The sequence below is a fragment of the Lycium barbarum genome, chromosome 2 (genome assembly GCF_019175385.1).
Source record: "Lycium barbarum isolate Lr01 chromosome 2, ASM1917538v2, whole genome shotgun sequence".
In the NCBI taxonomy this organism is placed as follows: Eukaryota; Viridiplantae; Streptophyta; class Magnoliopsida; order Solanales; family Solanaceae; genus Lycium; species Lycium barbarum.
In genome coordinates this window covers 124,262,942-124,280,949 of record NC_083338.1, presented here as the reverse complement: position 1 = coordinate 124,280,949, position 18,008 = coordinate 124,262,942, and the positions used below count along the sequence as shown (strand labels likewise).

At 36.4% G+C, this 18,008-nt stretch overlaps 1 protein-coding gene across 2 annotated transcripts in view; it reads left to right on the top strand.

Annotated features, from left to right (window-relative positions):
• Window positions 1–18,008, top strand: part of LOC132627053 (protein PIR) — a 36,020-nt gene that overhangs the window by 15,369 nt on the left and 2,643 nt on the right. For both annotated transcript variants that reach the window (XM_060342129.1, XM_060342130.1), the window contains exons 13-29: window positions 1,038–1,253; window positions 1,469–1,680; window positions 2,713–2,860; window positions 3,753–3,921; window positions 4,229–4,305; window positions 4,657–4,827; window positions 5,204–5,280; window positions 5,363–5,465; window positions 7,012–7,131; window positions 7,229–7,372; window positions 9,434–9,583; window positions 11,790–11,933; window positions 12,158–12,245; window positions 12,934–13,064; window positions 14,703–14,910; window positions 16,755–16,927; window positions 17,698–17,904. In XM_060342129.1, coding sequence (XP_060198112.1) covers window positions 1,038–1,253; window positions 1,469–1,680; window positions 2,713–2,860; window positions 3,753–3,921; window positions 4,229–4,305; window positions 4,657–4,827; window positions 5,204–5,280; window positions 5,363–5,465; window positions 7,012–7,131; window positions 7,229–7,372; window positions 9,434–9,583; window positions 11,790–11,933; window positions 12,158–12,245; window positions 12,934–13,064; window positions 14,703–14,910; window positions 16,755–16,927; window positions 17,698–17,904 — 2,538 coding nt within the window. The remainder of the gene's footprint in view (window positions 1–1,037; window positions 1,254–1,468; window positions 1,681–2,712; window positions 2,861–3,752; window positions 3,922–4,228; window positions 4,306–4,656; window positions 4,828–5,203; window positions 5,281–5,362; window positions 5,466–7,011; window positions 7,132–7,228; window positions 7,373–9,433; window positions 9,584–11,789; window positions 11,934–12,157; window positions 12,246–12,933; window positions 13,065–14,702; window positions 14,911–16,754; window positions 16,928–17,697; window positions 17,905–18,008) is intronic.

Here is an 18,008-nt window from a genome sequence, read left to right as displayed (position 1 = left end):
GTATGATGTAAATGTTAATTTCAGAATTTACTGAACTTGTTAATTTAATTAAAGTTTTTGTGTAGCCGATATGATCAGTCCTGTAATTCGAATATGAATTTTCCTTTCAAATTAATGAGTACTACATTGCTACAGCAGGGACAACTGAATCCAGGAATTTCATGTTAAATTTGTAAAGAGAGATAGGGAGATACAGCAATTTTGTTAAATTCAGATGGATGGGTTTATTTGTGATAACATATGGAGGAAAAGGAAAGAAAGAAATGGAAAAATAAAAAAGTATTCGATTCTTGAGAATTGGCATGGCAACCGTCACTTCTTATCCTATTTGTATCTTTTGTTTCTTTCCTTTTTTTTTAATATATATCTGAAACAGTGTTCTGCAGCTTTCTTCTTTTTGTTGTTTGTTACAGTGTTGGGGAAAACAGTCCCGACTTGTTTGAGACTGATGCATAGTAGTTGTATTCTGGTATTTGGTCAGGGGAAGAGGCAGCGCATGGGATGGGATAAGGAAGCTGTACCAAACACAAGTGGTAAATGAAAAAAAAAAAAAAAAGGTTTTTGGGGAGAATTTTAGTTTCCAAAGAACTGTAACTGATTTAGAAACTAATTTCTGGCAACCAGTGCTTTAGTCTAGTGGTAAGAGCGTAATCCATGATGTGCGGGTGAAGCGCATGTCACGGGTTCGAACTTTGCTGCTAACAAAAGCCTCTTATTTAAGTGGGAAGGGTAGAGGGCGGGACATTTTGAGAATGATTCTTTTTTTTCTTTTAGAATGAGAGGAGGGATACAATCATTATCCCCTGAGTTTCGCGCCGCGCACCGTTGGCCCTCGGAGATTCTGGGTTATAAAAAAAGAAACTAATTTCTGATAGAAGAATTTACCTAAAAACTGAACCATAAATCCGAACTAAGCTCCCTTTTCGATCGAAAAATCTGTAAACCAGTTTTTTGTGAATACCCAGGTTATGCATATATGATACAACTCCTCATTAGTGAATGTCCCTAATCATATTATTTCTCGACTTTCTTTGCAGCTTGTCTTGCTAAAATCAATTGATGGTGTGGATGTTGAGTGGGTTAAGGAAGTCAAAGGAAATACTTATGACATGGTTGTTGAAGGTTTTCAACTCTTAAGCAGATGGACTGCACGAGTTTGGGAACAATGTGCTTGGAAATTTTCTCGCCCATGCAAGGATGCTGTTCCAACAGAGTCACATGAGATGCCTGCATCATTTTCTGATTATGAAAAGGTTTCATTTAATATTTATGTAGCTAACTGCCCTCTTACCCTCCACACCCCCCACCCCCCGGCCAAAAAAAAAAAAAAAAAAGGGAAGAAGGAAAGTGATGAAAAGACAAGAAAGTGGAGCTACTTTCGAAAACATTTGAGGAGAGTTACTTCCTTTTTTAAAAAATGCATCTGACATTACATCTGCGAATTTAATATTCTTAAATTAAAATGAAGGTAGTACGGTACAATTATAGTGCTGAAGAAAGGAAGGCTCTGGTTGAACTTGTGAGCTATATCAAGAGTATTGGATCAATGATGCAGAAGGTTGACACTTCAGTGACCGACGCCTTGTGGGAGACAATCCACGCAGAGGTACAAGATTTTGTTCAAAATACTCTGGCGACAATGTTGCGGACTACCTTTCGGAAGAAGAAAGACCTTTCTAGGTGGGAACCGCTTCCTCTTTTTTTTTTTGGACAATTCTTACTATTCTCTATTCTTTCATTCGAAAACTTATAAGTTTGTTCATCCTGGTCAAACTTTGAATCATGTTTTGACTGGCCTAGGATACAGTTTTTTTTTTTTTTGGTGATCAGCTTGTCTTTAATTTATTCCCGGGATGATCAAAAAAGATTTCATTAATGAGAAAATAAAAAAAAAAAGGACAAATTTAGTCCCGGATAAGTAATTTAAGTGATAAAGTGCAGTATTCCATAAAACTACACTTAATCATGATGAAGGCTATTCTTGAAGGAGTAGAGACAATTTAGAGTGATGAAACTCGGTAAGGAATAACATTTTGATTCTGATGTTGACCATGAAGAAGATTAAAGAAAAGTTCTTTGCCATAACAATTTCAACAATTCTACTTTGAATTATTGAAATAAACACAAATAAGCAGGAAAAACATCAATTATTAGATTCAGAAGGGCAGCAAGTTAAAGTTTTCGCATAGTGTTTGGGGATGTATTTGGGAAAATTATGGGAAAGCAAGGGAGCTACACACGTTAGTTGAAGGGTGAAATTTACAAGAAAGTAAAAGGGAAGCCAGAGTGGCTTGAGGCACAAATTTGAAGCTAGGGTAAGTCATGGAAAAAAGACGAAAAGAAGAAAAAATGAAATTGTACCTTGCAGGGTGGCTAAGATTATATTTTACAAGTGATTTTGGTTACAAATGAGTAAGATGATCACGGAGGTTTGTGGGATTAGAAATTATGTTCTCGGTCCTTTTTGGTCTCTTGTATGCTTTGTTTTTGTTGGGTATTCCAATTATGCAACTGCTTTAGCTTTTGAGGAACATTTAACTTTCTATATGTAGCCAAAAAATTGGCTCTCGAGTATCAAACCCAGCATACGTAATAGTTCTTTTAAACCAGAGTACCTTGTTGTCTTACATAACTGATTTGAATAACTTGGATTTTGGTCTAATTATGATCCTTCTAGTCTTTAATTGCTCTGCATTTTTGCGTTGTTGTCAGGATTCTTTCTGATATGAGGACACTTTCAGCAGATTGGATGGCAAATACCAGTAAGCCAGAGAGTGAAATGCAATCATATCCGCATAGCGGTGAAGAAAGCAGAGGGACCTTCTTTTATCCCAGGCCAGTAGCACCAACATCTGCTCAGGTTTCCTTTATTTACTGATTTGGGATTTCAATGTTGTAAAGTACAATTCAAGTGGAAATTCTCATCATTGTTAAAACACATAAAAAAAAGGGCAGCCCGGTGCACTAAGCTCCTGCTATGTGCGGGGTCCGGGGAAGGGCCGGATCACAAGGGTCTATTGTACGCAGCCTTATCTTGCATTTCTGCAAGAGGCTGTTTTCACGGCTTGAACCCGTGACCTCCTGGTCACATGGCAGTAACTTTACCAGTTACGCCAAGGCTCCCCTTCTATTGTTAAAACACATGACAAGCATAAATGGTGTATCAATATTCTTATCAACTCAAAATATTGCTCTGGGTAGAAGTGCTTCTTTAATAATTTGTGGTCTCGTATCTCATCTGAATACTGGAGACATCTGACACAAGAGACTTAAGTGGCCAAAGTGAAAGTTTACTGCTATCTCGCTTTATAAGCTTCATTGTCCTTATACATGCATTGTCATGATCTAAGTAGTGGTGGATGGGTTATATTCCGTTACTTATCTAATATCTTTATTCTGTTAGGCACAAGATGTTTAATTCTACTGATCATGACTATAAATTGTTTTGGTTTCTTTGGTTAATTTCCATTTAGAGTTTCATATCCACGGGATGTCAAAAGTATCTTTTTGAGTATTATATTAATCAAATTTTCTCAGGTTAGAATTTAATTTTGAAATCAAACCTATAACTCTGAATCTCTCCATGTGTATTTTTCCCTCTATAAGCTATTGCCAAACTGATAGCAACTAGTAAACCAAATACTGATGAAAGTGATCATATCAAAAAGAGAAATACATCAGAAGCGTCTACCTTGGATATTGGTTGTACTGTATATTACTCATATCAATGCTTGATTTCTCCCTTTCATCAGGTCCATTGCTTGCAGTTCCTCATATATGAGGTGGTTTCTGGTGGCAACATGCGGAAGCCTGGTGGTATTTTTGGAAATAGTGGTTCTGAAATACCTGTCAATGACTTGAAGCAGCTGGAGACATTCTTCTACAAGCTTGGTTTTTTCTTACATGTACTAGACTACACAGGTATCTATCTATACTGTGTTATTTATCTCCTGTAAGGCAGACAAAAATTCATGATTTATAGTATTAATGTGCAAGCTAGGTGTATATAACTGTTGGTGGTACCATACTTATTTAGTTATGGTCATTTGCATGTATAAGAGCGTATGAGTTCTTCTGTATCATCTTTCATATGGTACTGTACTTATTTAGTTATAGTCATTTGCATGTATAAGAGTGAATGACTCCCTAATACCATTTCGAGCATATAACAGTTTTATTTTGTAATATATCGTCCTTAGCATAATCCAATTCAATGCACTCCCTGCAGCTACCCTTGGAACCTTGACAGATCTTGGTTTCTTATGGTTTAGAGAATTCTATCTGGAGTCTTCTCGTGTTATACAGGTATATAAGTGCGAACTTGCTTGATTATCTTTTTCATTTGGGTAGTTAAATTCTTATTTGCAAGAAGTTTTCGAGTCCCATTCTGGTGGTATATCTATGGATTTCAACTTCACTAGTAAAGATCTTCCTTTCTTAATACATATCAATATCCATTTATTTCTCTCTTGTGGTTGACATCAGGATGCTTCCTGAATCTTCTTAACATCTTAAAAGTTGTGCTTTCTGTACTTTACCTACCCCAAACAAGAAAACAAAAAACAAAAAAAACACAATTATACAGAAAAGACTTTGCCTAGTTCTTCTTAAGCTGTCATGCCTATTTCAAGGAATTTTATCCATTTCTGTTTACAGTTCCCCATTGAATGCTCCCTTCCATGGATGCTGGTGGATCATGTGATTGAATCTCCAATTGTTGGCCTTCTGGAGAGTGCCTTGATGTCATTTGACATCTATAATGATGCTGCTCAGCAAGCATTAGTGATCCTCAAGCAACGTTTTCTATACGATGAAATCGAAGCTGAGGTAATAAAACGTTACTTTCACATATTAATATTGTTGATCGAGGTTTTGTCATCGTTTCTCTATCTTCCTAACTTCACATATGTACATGCAATCTCTATATTCAGCAGATTTCATTCTTAATTCCATCTTATGAGCTGAAGGAACTCTATTATTTTGAATTTCGAGCATTATTCTCACCTTGGAGTATGCGCTAACGTCATACTTAAAATGCATTTTGCTTAAGATATTGTAATACTTAAAATGCATTTTGTTTAAGATATTGTAATATCGATAATGCTTTAGGAAATCTGGTTTAGTAGACTCAATAGAAAGCACTATCTTCCCTGGTTGAATTAAAAGGCTTTTACAACACCTTTGTTTTCCATGTTTTCTCTAGGTGGACAATTGTTTTGATATATTTGTCTTGAAGTTGTGTGAGACTATTTTTACATACTACAAAAGTTGGGCAGCCAGGTACTACTTTTCTTTACATTTTATGTGTAATTTTTCCTGAATTAGATGGTCTATAAGAAGTTGAGGATCTCCTATTCTGCAGTGAGCTACTTGATCCATCATTTCTCTTTGCCATAGACATTGGCGAAAAGTTTGCAGTCCAGCCAATGAGATTCGTAGCTCTTTTGAAAACAACTAGAGTAAAGGTAAGTATAAATTTAGATTCTGTATCTGGTAATGAAGTTATCTGTTTTACCGGGGTTTATCTCCTGATTTTGTTATGTCCAGTAGTGGTGGGTTCAACTAGTATTCAAGCAACCTCATTTTCTCCGGTCCAGGGATTATTCCAAATTTGCATTTGCTTTCGTTCTTCAAAAGTTATGAAAATATCCTGACTGGTGTGCACTGAGAGGTTTGGATATGTTTTGCGTAACAGACATGGATCAATACAAGTGACTTGGCTGACATGAATTTTTTGTCAAAATTAGGGTGGAAAATTGAGGACATGGAAAATATGCTGTTGATATAATAATTTGACTATTTCTTTTCAATAAAAGGGAAAAAAAGATATGATACTGTATCTAAAAGAGCAAAATATATAATATTGTATCTGTCAAAGGTTCCACAAACCTACTTGTCAAAGAAAAAAGGAAAAAAAAGAAAAAATGAAAAAGAAAAAAAAAGTTTCTGCAAACATAGACTAAAATAAATCAGGTATATAAATGTGTATTATACAACGGAAAATGTGGATCATCTTCCTTTAACAGATGGATGTTCATTCTTTTTCTAGCTTTCACTTGTCTAATCTCTTGTTACTTCTTTTGGGTCAAACTTATCTTTGGCAGTTCTCCGACATAACCTCCAGAAGAGAGAGAAAAAAGAAATGACATATTGTTTCTAAGACAATTACCATAATGTATACCCTTTTTTTTGGCGGGGGGGGGGGGGGGGGGTGATGATGTTGGAAATGGAAGAAGAGAAGGCCAGTTATATATGCCATGCCTCATGTTCAAGGAACCTCTTATATGGATACAATGACCTCTCAAAAGCATAGATGTTGCACTAGTCTACCAAAAATGAAACGTATACTCAGGATACCATTCATTTTTGTTGAGAATATAATTAAATAATAAAAGTGTGCTTTTTGATGAGATGGTCATGACACACTTCAACATTTTATCAGAGCCGGGCCCGTCCCAATCCATTGTTTCCGATGTTGGTCCCCCCCCCGTCTTAGTGTTGAGTTGTCCACATCGATGGGATAAGTGGTCCTTGGTCTCCTTATATGGCTTGGACAATCCTCCTTCCTTTGAGCTAGCTTCTAGGGTTGAGTTAGGCCCAAGATCCATTATTTACATGGTATCAGAGCAGGAGGTCCTGGGATCAAATCTCAGTGCCACCCATTATCAAAAACAATTACCACGTGCTTGGCTTAGGGAAAAGAATCTGGCCTGCACGCGAGGGGGCATGTTGAGAATATAATTAAATAATAAAATGTGCTCTCTCTAACGACTTAAGCTTTTAGATGAGATGTTCATGACACACTTCAACAATTCTAAAGGAGATGCATCCATTTTGACCAGTTGTTGCTTTTTTACTTAGATACCAGGTCATTGGTTACTTGTTCTCCCTTTCTACATCATGCTTACATTTATGTTCTAGCTTTGGAGTTGTATACGAGAATCTTCGTTTACCTGCATTTGTTTCGCTCCTATGGTATTCAATTTTAACTAGAATTTTTGTAACGTGCAGCTTCTAGGTAGGACCATCAACTTGAGAAGTTTGATTGCTGATAGGATGAACAAAATGTTCAGAGATAATCTTGAATTCTTGTTTGATCGCTTTGAATCACAGGATTTATGTGCTATTGTGGTAAATACTCTCACATATATTGTGAATTAACCCAAAATCTGAACATTTCTTTCTCTTAATCGAAAATATTGACACACACTCTCTCTACATTTATCAGGAACTGGAAATGTTGCTGGACATCTTGCAACTTACTCATGAATTGCTCTCGAAAGACCTTACAATAGATTCTTTCAATCTTATGTTGAATGAGATGCAGGAGAATGTATCCCTTGTTTCTTATTCTAGTCGACTTGCTTCTCAGGTTTGTCAATGTCTCTCTCAATCCTGTGTGAAAGTATGACAGATACTCATATTTATCTGTCTCTGTATTATCTTATGCTTCATCTTAACTTATCTTCGTGGTTCTTGTGAATTATGGCTTTAATTACTATTTCCTAAGCCCCGCAATTCTAGTCGATTGTGAATATATATGTATATCACATTGTTATGAACTTCACTGATTTCCTATACGTACTTCTTATAGAGCCAATGTACAGAGTGATACGTTTGCAGTAGTTACGATTTGAAAAGTTAATTGTTGGACCCAAATTTGGTACCATGTCTTGTGAAACCTTTATGATGTTCTGGTGCAAATTAGTTACTTACCCAACTTTGTTTTCTTTAGTAAGTTCTTCTTTCTGGTTTCCTCTCATATTTCTAATTTCTGCATCATATATTAAAAAAAAAAAAAAATTAATGAAAATTTTATTAAAGAATAGCACCCAGAGAGTGCAATGAATAAGTAGTACAACCCCCAACATGCATCCTTGTACACAAGCTACATGTGAAAAGAACTAAGGATATAACATCCTATCTGCTTCTTGTATCTGCAAAATCTTAAGAATTGCACCTTCTGACTTTTTGGCTGTTCCTTTTGTTATTTTTGCATTTTTTCTTTTGTAAAAAAAGAAGAAGAAAAGATATGATCATAAGAGTCTAAAGTTGCCTTCTCCTCGGGTACTGTTTCGTGATTTTGATTAGAGAAGAGGGGCTTGGGAAAGGTGGGATTGATGGTTGTGCACTCTGTGTGTGGGTGTGGATAGGAGTGTGGTGACAAAGTGGTACTGTGCCACACGGAAAATGGCAGTTCCTCATTCAATTCAAGCAAGTGACGAGTACATCTACAGGAAATGATTGGGTATGTAAGGCTTTCACAATGTAATAGAGGAAGGAGACGACAGAGAACTAGCAAATGTGGTTGACGGATTTAACAGAAAGGGCCTGAAATACGAATTATGTTTTTTTGTATAGCAGTATCACTGTCTTCTCCAATTGAATAAAACCATAGCAAAACAGGCAGGCTCTTTTGATCAAAGAAATCAAATTGAGATAGTTTTTTCAAAACTCAACTCCTAGAGAGGCATATTTGTTGATTGATTTCTTCCTCCTGCACTAGAAAGGTCTTCTTTACCTTTCTTGTTTTTGATTAGGAAAAAACAAGAAAGGGGAAGAAGACTTTTATCAGTCCTTTCTTTACCTTTCTTGTTTTAGTTGAGAAGGAAAACTTAAACAGGAAACTCAAAAGAATTCTTCTTGCGCACCAGCATAACCTTGTGTTTCCGAATCATTTTGTCTTGAGCAATGACATGTTTCTGATATGCAGCATGTCAGCCACTCTAATTTTGCAGTATGTCAGTTACTCTAGTTTTTAGGTTTACTGTCCTGTGAAATTTTGCACTCAGCTTCATAGCAGATCCTCTGTAACTTCTAGAGTGTGTTGGAATTTTTCCTACAGTAATATTTATGAAATATCGAAGGCTAAGCTAAGAGTTCAAAGCTAATAGCCAACCCACAACCCACCCCCCACCCCCCCAAATGAAAGAAAAAGAGGAAACAACAAGGCACTGATTTACTGTAGGTTCTAAGTAGGGAAAACAGAAATGGCAACTAGGGCACATAGACGCAGAAATATAGCCTATCATTATGGTTACTGCAAGGTCTGCGTTCTCTTCGGGAAGGAAATGCTGCAACTTGTTCATTAATCAAGTGAAAAAAGGGATTATAGACCAAGTCACCAAGATTGATGTGCTGTGCTTTAGAACAATGCTAGTTTTATCATGATTATAGTAGACCATCCTCGGTTGTCTTCATTTGTGCAGGACACTTGAACGATCCTGCATACACGGATAACTGCCTAATCTATATTCTCAAATTTCATTTGCCGATATGTGCTAATTTTCCTTTCCTGAATTTTATACATCACCCTGGACGAATTGTTTTCCTATTAACCTTTCTAATTAAGAGTCCTAATAAGAAAGTCATCAATGCCGGAACATCTCACTGATGTAATAGAGATACTTATTATGCTTTTGATTTTCTCTAGATTTGGACAGAAATGCAAAATGACTTCTTGCCAAATTTCATCCTGTGCAATACTACTCAGCGTTTTGTCCGATCATCACGAGTGCCCCCTGTTCCTGTCCAGAAGCCTTCGGTTCCTTATGCAAAGCCAAACTTCTACTGTGGTACTCCTGTAAGAAACTATCATTGGCACTTTCCGTGATTTAATTTTCTATTACAGTATTACTCTTTAAATGGTGTTTTCTGCTATTACCATATTCAGGCTTCTATGTCTTACCAAGTTTCTTCAGTTTCAACTATTCTCTTATGCTTTTTCCTGCAGTTGTTCATTGTATTCTCAGCTGTATATTATGAATGTTACTCTTTGAGCTGAAGAGATAATATCTCAATCTTACTAATGCAATTTGAGAAAAAGGGCTTAAAAGTGATCAAATTTGGTTGCAAGTAGAACACATAGAGGAAAAATAAGAGGTCAACCGTGATAGTTTAGCCACATCCTAGGTAGGTGTTTTCTGCTATTGCCATATTCAGGCTTCTACATGTCTTGCTAAGTTTCATCACTTGCAACTATTCTCTTATTCTTTTCCTGCAGTTGTTCATTGTATTCTCAGCTGTATATTATGAATGTTACTCTTGAGCTGAAGAAATGATATCTCAATCTTATTAATGCAATTTGAGAAAATGAGCTTAAAATGATCAAATGTGGTTGCAAGTAGAACACATAGAGGAAAATAAGAGGTCAACCGTGATAGTTTAACCACATCCTAGGTAGACCTCCACATGCTTCGGTAATAGGTGTGACATTGTGATAAGTGAATGTGCTAAAAGGAGATGAGTTATATCTAAAATTACGTAGTACCAAATTTCTCAAAACCTATAATCTCTCTGAATCACTTGAACTAACTAGAGACAGAATACAATAGCAGCAAATGATCTAAGATAAAACATACCAACTAGTTGTACTAAGGTTTAGCTTTTGCAATTACACTTACCTTTAGTTCTGTATTTTTTATTTTTTATTTTATTTTTATTTTTTGAGATTGTATTTGTAAGGAATCTTTTTAGTCTAGTTCGAGACTTGTATGCCAGTGTAGCGATAAATATGAAATTTGAAGAACCTCGTGTTTCGGAGAGCCTGTAATCTGCTGCCACTCTCTCTGGTTTTTTTGTAAGGTAAATAAATTTCATTAATTCTTGCTCCACACTCGCCTGTAGGGAAGTAGTATACCAAAAATTAGAAAACCTACACCAAAAAAAAAAAAAAAAAAAAGTTTTCTAGGAAAGACAACCAATCTTCTACACAACAAGGAATATCATGGGTGCACCAAAAATAGATAAGGGATAAGAGGCTACTCTTCAAATTCACAAATTTCATCTCTAACCGTTCAAAAGCTCTCCAAATACCCACATAAGTGCTAGTGAAGAAATTCTCCAAGCCCTGCGCTTTTTCCTCCTTCTACCACGACTCCAGTTGAACATCAACTCCTTTACCGTGCTTGACATCACCCATGACATGCCAAGCCAATTAAGTATTTCCCACCATAAAGTCAAGGCAAAACGACAACATAGAAGGAGATGATTGATATCTTCACCCGCTTCTTTGCAATAAAATATGAACTAAACGACTTACTGCTTCCTAAATCCAATATTCTCGGCCGTCAAAATCTCCCCTCTAGCTGCAACCCAAGAGAAGAAACGCACCTTTCTCTGGACCCTCGGAATCCAAATTGAGCCATGTGGAAAGGTAACCTCCTCCCTGATCAAAGCTTTTCATAGAAAGACTTGACAGAAAAAGCTCTGTAATTCCCCAAACCCCAACTCCAAACATCAAGGCTATCTAAAGATGTGCATTGTTTGTGAAGTAAGTCTAATAGTCTTTGGAAATCAATTACCTACCACTTATGGAAATTCTCCTGAACCTCAGGTCCCAGAACACCTCACCACCTTTTATCCTCCGGATTTGTTGAACTGTCAGATCCTTTGGCATGATACTCGGTACATGTTGGGAAATCATCTTTCAAAGTGTTGTCCCTATGCCACTTGTGCCCCCAAAAGTTAACTCTCCTCCCGTCTCTTATTTTCTTAAAAGTTTGTGACCATCCGTATGTTATTTTTTCAATGACATTGTATCTTCTATGAATATTGATCTATGAAAAGATCTTGTGGTGTTGTCTGCTTCGTTACCCTCAACTTTTTTCCTCTTTAAGTTTATTCTCATATGGGCTATGCAAATAACTTTTTGGTCATATTTGTATTTAATTTGGAGATAATTATATTTTCAGTGTATCTTGAATAGACTGGATAAAATTACTTTCCATGATATATGGATTATTTTATAGGATAATTAATCCTTCCCTTGTTTATTGTTCTTGCTGTAGGATCTGAATTCTGCTTACCAGAACTTTGCTCGATTGTACTGTGGGTTTTTTGGTGTGCCTCACATGTTTTCCCTAGTCAAGCTCTTGGGATCTAGGTCACTTCCTTGGCTTATCCGAGCCCTTTTGGATAATATATCGAACAAGGTAAACAGATTTTTGACAATTACTAGCGTCTCTGCCGATGCTGTCCTGCAATATTATTTCAGTACCATAACCACTATCGTGATTTTTTCTTTATTTGATAATCATCCTGCGGACTTTGGGATTATATAAATGACAATGTATGTAGAATTCATCTGGCTGCAATTTGTGGCAGATCACCATTACACTCTGTTTCAAATTCTAATGCATTTCAAATTCTCGTCCAGATAACTACCGTTGAACCAATGATTACTGGACTGCAAGAAGCTTTGCCAAAGTCTATAGGGTTACTTCCATTTGATGGTGGTATATCAGGTTAGTTTGTCACATTGTGTAGCAAAGTGTGACCTCCAAAGGAATCTTTTGTTTTATCAAGTAATATGTTTTATTAACAACGGGCCAAAAGTACATGTATACAAGAAGTATACCAAAAAGCAAAAAACATTATAAAGTGATATGGTTTTTGACGAACAACACCCAATCTTCTCTACCTACGGGATCCTCGTTGGTGCCCCAAAAGGAAATAAGGCATAAGATGCTATTCCTCAACTGTACAAAATCCTTCTCTATTTCATCAAAACTTTCCTATTTCTCTCTATTCATATGGTCCACACAAGTGCTAGTGGAGCAACGTCCCAAGCCTTACATTTCTTCAGTCAAGGTGCCATCTCTCTGTGTGAGACTGTTTGCGTACTATCCTGGAGTTTTGGGTTAACCCGTAATCACTGTCCTTCGAACTCGATTATCGGATGAATGAATCGAATAATGGGGGAAGTATAAAATAACTTAATAGAAATGCTGTCTTGTGGAGATTCATGTTGTGTGGAATTTTCTACCTTTTTTGTATGCATAAGATATGCGAGACATTTCCAATCATATTAATTAATAATTAAATTTGCCCAAAAAATAATAATGTCATTTTGTAATCTCTGCTTTCCCCCTTGTTAAGTGGTTATTGTTGTTCAAAATCTAAAAGTTATGTGACTGTTTTTTGGATGCTTAGGCTGTTTGAGGCTTGCCAAGGAGCATCTTAGCTGCTGGCATTCAAAATCTGAACTCAAAGCTGAAGTCCTTTGTGGAATCAAGGAGATTGGTAGCGTATTGTACTGGATGGGGCTTCTTGATATTGTATTGGTAAGTTTCTTGAGCTTCTAACTCTAAACATACAGGGAGAAATGACAGATTACAATATTGATTGATGGAAGCACCGACTGCACGTATTGGTCTGACACTCTTCAAACAAAATTCAGTCTGGCATGTGAAATGATTAGAGCCGTCAAAATGGGCTTGGCTCATGAGGTTGGGCTTGGAATTTCAGCCCATTTTACACTTGAGGCTATTAAGCCCAGCCCTCCAGCCTCATGAGCCTGGCCCTTGAGGCCAAAAATAAATAAAATAATTAATTAATTTTAACACAAAAAATATGAAAATTAAAGAAGATTAAGGAAAACTTTTAAAAAAAATCACAACTAAGCGCAACAAGGTTAGAGCTTCTTCTGAAATCAGATTCTCTATTTTAAGACTTTAAATTATTAGCTAGCCATGCACTCCGGAAAAGGTTCAAGGACCATTAATGAAACTCAGCAAATCTGTTCAACGTGCAGTCATTTAAGTGCCTCTGGAAGTTAAAATTCCTATCCTCATTCATTCTAACAGATGCCAAATTGGACTTGGGAAACAAACTAAGGGTTTGTTTGGTATGGCGGAAAATGTTTTCCTACAAAATAAGTGATTATCTTACTTATTTTCAGGTGTTTGGTAATTGTTTGGTGAGTTAGCAGAAAATTTATCCCAAGAGCATTTATATATATCATCTAGGCAATCACTAGGGAAGAGGTGGCGAGGGAGTGGTAGGTTGTGGTGGGAATTGGGTGTGATGGGGTGTTAGGGGTGGGGAGGAGACAGTAGGTAGAATGTCACTTATGGAACTTGTTTTCCTTACTCTCACTAGGGAAGTCATTTTCCTGATTTTTAAGGAACTTGTTTTCTTAAAGAAAATGTGCTCCAAAACATTTTGACCTACCAAACAATGGAAAATTGGAATCATCTTCCAGAAAATGTTTTCCTCCATACCAAACACCCGTGAGTCTATAAAGATCTGGAATTGCTCTTTCAAAAGGAGCATGCTCTCTCAAATTATTATTCCAAAAAACTATTTTCCTTCCATCTCCTACTTTGAACGTAATGTTGCTCAAAAACTTTTGCCATAACCCTCTAATGTTTCCCCTATACACCCACCCCATCTGTGATAGTCATTGTCTTAGTAGTATAAAAACCCTCTGATCTAAATTTCTCACTAATGACTTCTTTCCACAAAAGTTTGCTCCTCCGAAGTGAATCTCCATATTACTCTATTGTTTCTGATCCTGCTGCTCACCTGGATAAGAGTTTATTACTTGCATAAAGTATAGAGTTGTCGCAGAGTTTGTGCTTGCAATCTCCTGAAGGCAAAAGTTTCTCTAATATCTGATCTCGGCCTGTGTCCTAAAGGAGGTTTCCTGCAAAAGGAAATGGATGACGCAAATGAATGCCTAAATATCTGTTTCCTGTTATTGCCCTTTTTAATTTTTTTTTTTGACGTCATGTCTTTATTTATTTCCTTCTGTTTAATTAAGTAAATTGATCTTGGACCATTGAATTACAATGATCTTAAGGTTCTTTTCAGTTATTACCGTATTTTGCATAAACATTGATTGTATTTACTGTTATGATAGTGACGTAATATTCAACAAAGATGAATCTTTAGTATCTAGTGTATTATGCATGTAACAGAGAGAAGTGGATACCCGCCATTTTATGCAAACTGCTCCTTGGTTGGGCTTGATTCCTGGTGCTGACGGGCAAATATTGCACTCTCAAGAAGGGGGAGATAGCCCTATGGTCACTCTGTTTAAATCTGCAACTACTGCAATCATGTCCAACCCTAACTGCACAAATCCAACATCATTTCACACTATATCAAGACAAGCAGAAGCTGCCGGTATGTACCCGTTCAATATCCAGCCTTTTAATGAGCTCGTCAATATACTGATTTCAGACATGTTAAACAACTTGTTATGGCATCTGAAGTTTGATATCATAGAAAGTGATGCTTACAGTGTCCCTTGAAGAAGAGGAATTTAATTTAATGCACAGGAAAGCCCTAGTACATAGACGTTTGAGAATCAACAAACAATGATGGCTCAGTCTCTAACAAGTTGGGATCGTCTATATATATGAATACTCACTGACCATGTTTCTCTATTTTAATATTATGTCCGAGAATATTTGCAACTTTTTTAAAGGCTTATTAGACAATTGGGAGACAATGGAAACTTGCTTATTAGATAATTGAACCAGGAAAGATACTCCAAAATTGCCATACCCCGTCTTTATCAGTATTTTGGTATCATTTTCATTGCCATGTTTCACTAGTTATGAAGCCATTAGCTTTTAAGATGAAAGCAGAAAACTGGATTGATTCTCGCGGCTAATAAGCGTCTCCAGGTAAAATATTAAACAGATATACTCCCCTTGTATTGTAGCTTTTGTCACTTTCAATATGCTCAACACTGCCCTTTAAGCTGGTGCACACAAGTCGTATGTATCAAGCTTACTATAAAGGCAACTAATTCGGGGACCAATAAGGTATTTGGTGAAAATATCTGTAAATTGATCAGTCGATCTCTACGCGTTTGTTCTCATGAGAGACCGAATTTGATGCAATATGCAAGCAGCTTGATCATCCCACACAACTTCCATCTGACTGATTTCTGTAAACTTCAATTCATTGATCAACTAGATCCAAACTAGTTCGTAAGCTGCCACAACCATTGTTCGATATTATGCCTCTGCACTAATCGAGCAACCACATTTTGTTTCTTTCTCTTCCTAGATATCAAATTACCTCTACCAAAACACAATATCCAAATGTATTATGTCTATCTGAGGGTGATACGACCCAATCTACATCTGTGTATCCAACAGTCTGCTTAATCCTTTCCTTGGAGCTCTTTAATATATCGAAGAATACAGACAAGTGCATTCCAATGTCTATCAGATGAAGAGTCCATAAATTGACCTACAACACTCACCGAAAATGCTATGTCAGGTCGAGTCACTATGAGGTAGTTCCAAGTTATATAGCCTACAGATTGCAGGATCATTAAGGCACTTGCTTAACCTGATAGAACTTAGTATTTGGTTCCTTAGGAGTGTGTTTGGTTTTACGATCTGTCATTTTTGCTTCTGTGAGAATGTCTAGGTCTTACTCACGTTGTGAGATGATGATACCTGATTTTGGACTGAGCAATCTCAATTCCAAGAAACTTAATCTACCCAGATCCTTAGTTTGGAAATGCTAAAAAACATGCATCAATATTGAAATACCATCTTAATCATTATCAGTGATGAGTATATCAACATAAACCACCAAGTAAATGCACAGGTTTGGAGCAGAATGTCGAGAGTACATTAAGTGATTTGGGGAAGTGTTGTTTGTGTTTATTGACTAGCATGATTCGAGCAGCCTTTATTTTCTAGCATAATTATAGGAGAACAGATATTTTCTTTATTGTAATTGATTTTTTTTTTTCTTAATTAGTTATAGGATTCATTCCTTGGTAGGAGTAAGGTCTGCGTACACTCTACCCTCCCCAGACCCCACGTTGTGGGATTTCACTGGGTTGTTGTTGTTGTAGTTATAGGATTTATTGTATAAATACCGCTCATCGTGGGGTGTAAAAATATAGAAATTTAAAGAAGCCTTCTCTTCTTTCTCAAATTCTTCAGGTTTAGTCTTGTATCATTTAACTTTAAGCATTTCCATTTCCTATTTGGTTTCAGATTTGTTGTACAAGGCCAATATTAACACTGGAAGTGTGTTGGAATATGCCCTTGCTTTTACAAGTGCTGCATTAGATAAATACTGCAGTAAATGGAGTGCAGCCCCAAAGACGGGATTTATTGATATTACTACTTCAAAGGACTTTTACCGGATTTTCAGCGGACTCCAAATCGTACGATAAAATAGTTCATTTGCTTCAGTTATTTTATAAAATTTCATTGCACTTTTAACTGCCATTTCATTGGTTTTGAACACTAACGATGTCTTCAATATAGCAAATTTGTTGTGCATATGTCATGTTGGTCTCTAGTTACAAATTTACCTGATTAATTCATCAGCAAGAAATATCAGCTGGACTGTCATGGTATATGTGGAATCCCTGCAACTTAGTACCTGTACCTTTTTCTGATTGGAAAAATAATACCTCTGTCCCTTTTGTTTGACCTTTTCCTATTTCCGTCTATTAGAGAGTTAAGGGGCTGTTTGGTATGAAGGATGCCTGCATAAAATATTGTATTAAAAACTTCAGCATTGTTTATCCCATGTTTTGTTGCTTTTTTCCTTGTCATCATAAGTAATACCTGCATGAGTTATGTTGGAATCTATGTATTATTTTATGCTGAATAGAAGGTGGAATAAGAATACGGGATGTCAAATTGATCAAACTAACCCTCATAATAGTAAGAAATTTTTTGTTTTCTTTAAGAAGTAATTTTAAGTTGTACGTTGTATACTAATATGTAATATATCAAACCAAACATTCAACTAGAAATAATCTCTGCATTACTTGTCTCCGAACCAAACGACCCCTAAGTGTTTAGTGTTAGAGTAGTGTTAGAAGAAATGTGTTCTTATGTTTTATAACCTTGTTTAGTTATCTGATAGTAGTAGTCAAAGATAGTGGAATTATCTTTGGTAATCTGATTTTCTTGTCAACGATAGGAATACCTGGAGGAATCTGTTCAGCTACAATCCAACACTTACGAAATGTTGGGCGATTCAGTTGCCTGGGGTGGATGTACAATAATCTACCTGCTCGGCCAACAATTGCATTTTGAATTGTTTGATTTTTCCCATCAACTCCTCAATGTTGCTGAGGTGGAGTCTGTAGCAATATCGCCAACCCAGAAGAATCCTAATTTCCTCCAGGTATGATTTTCAAATTAACCAAATAAATAATGTTTTGAGTTATTTTGGACATGTGGAACTGCATCTGTAAGAATTAAAACTACTACACGTTCTCCTCTTCATGA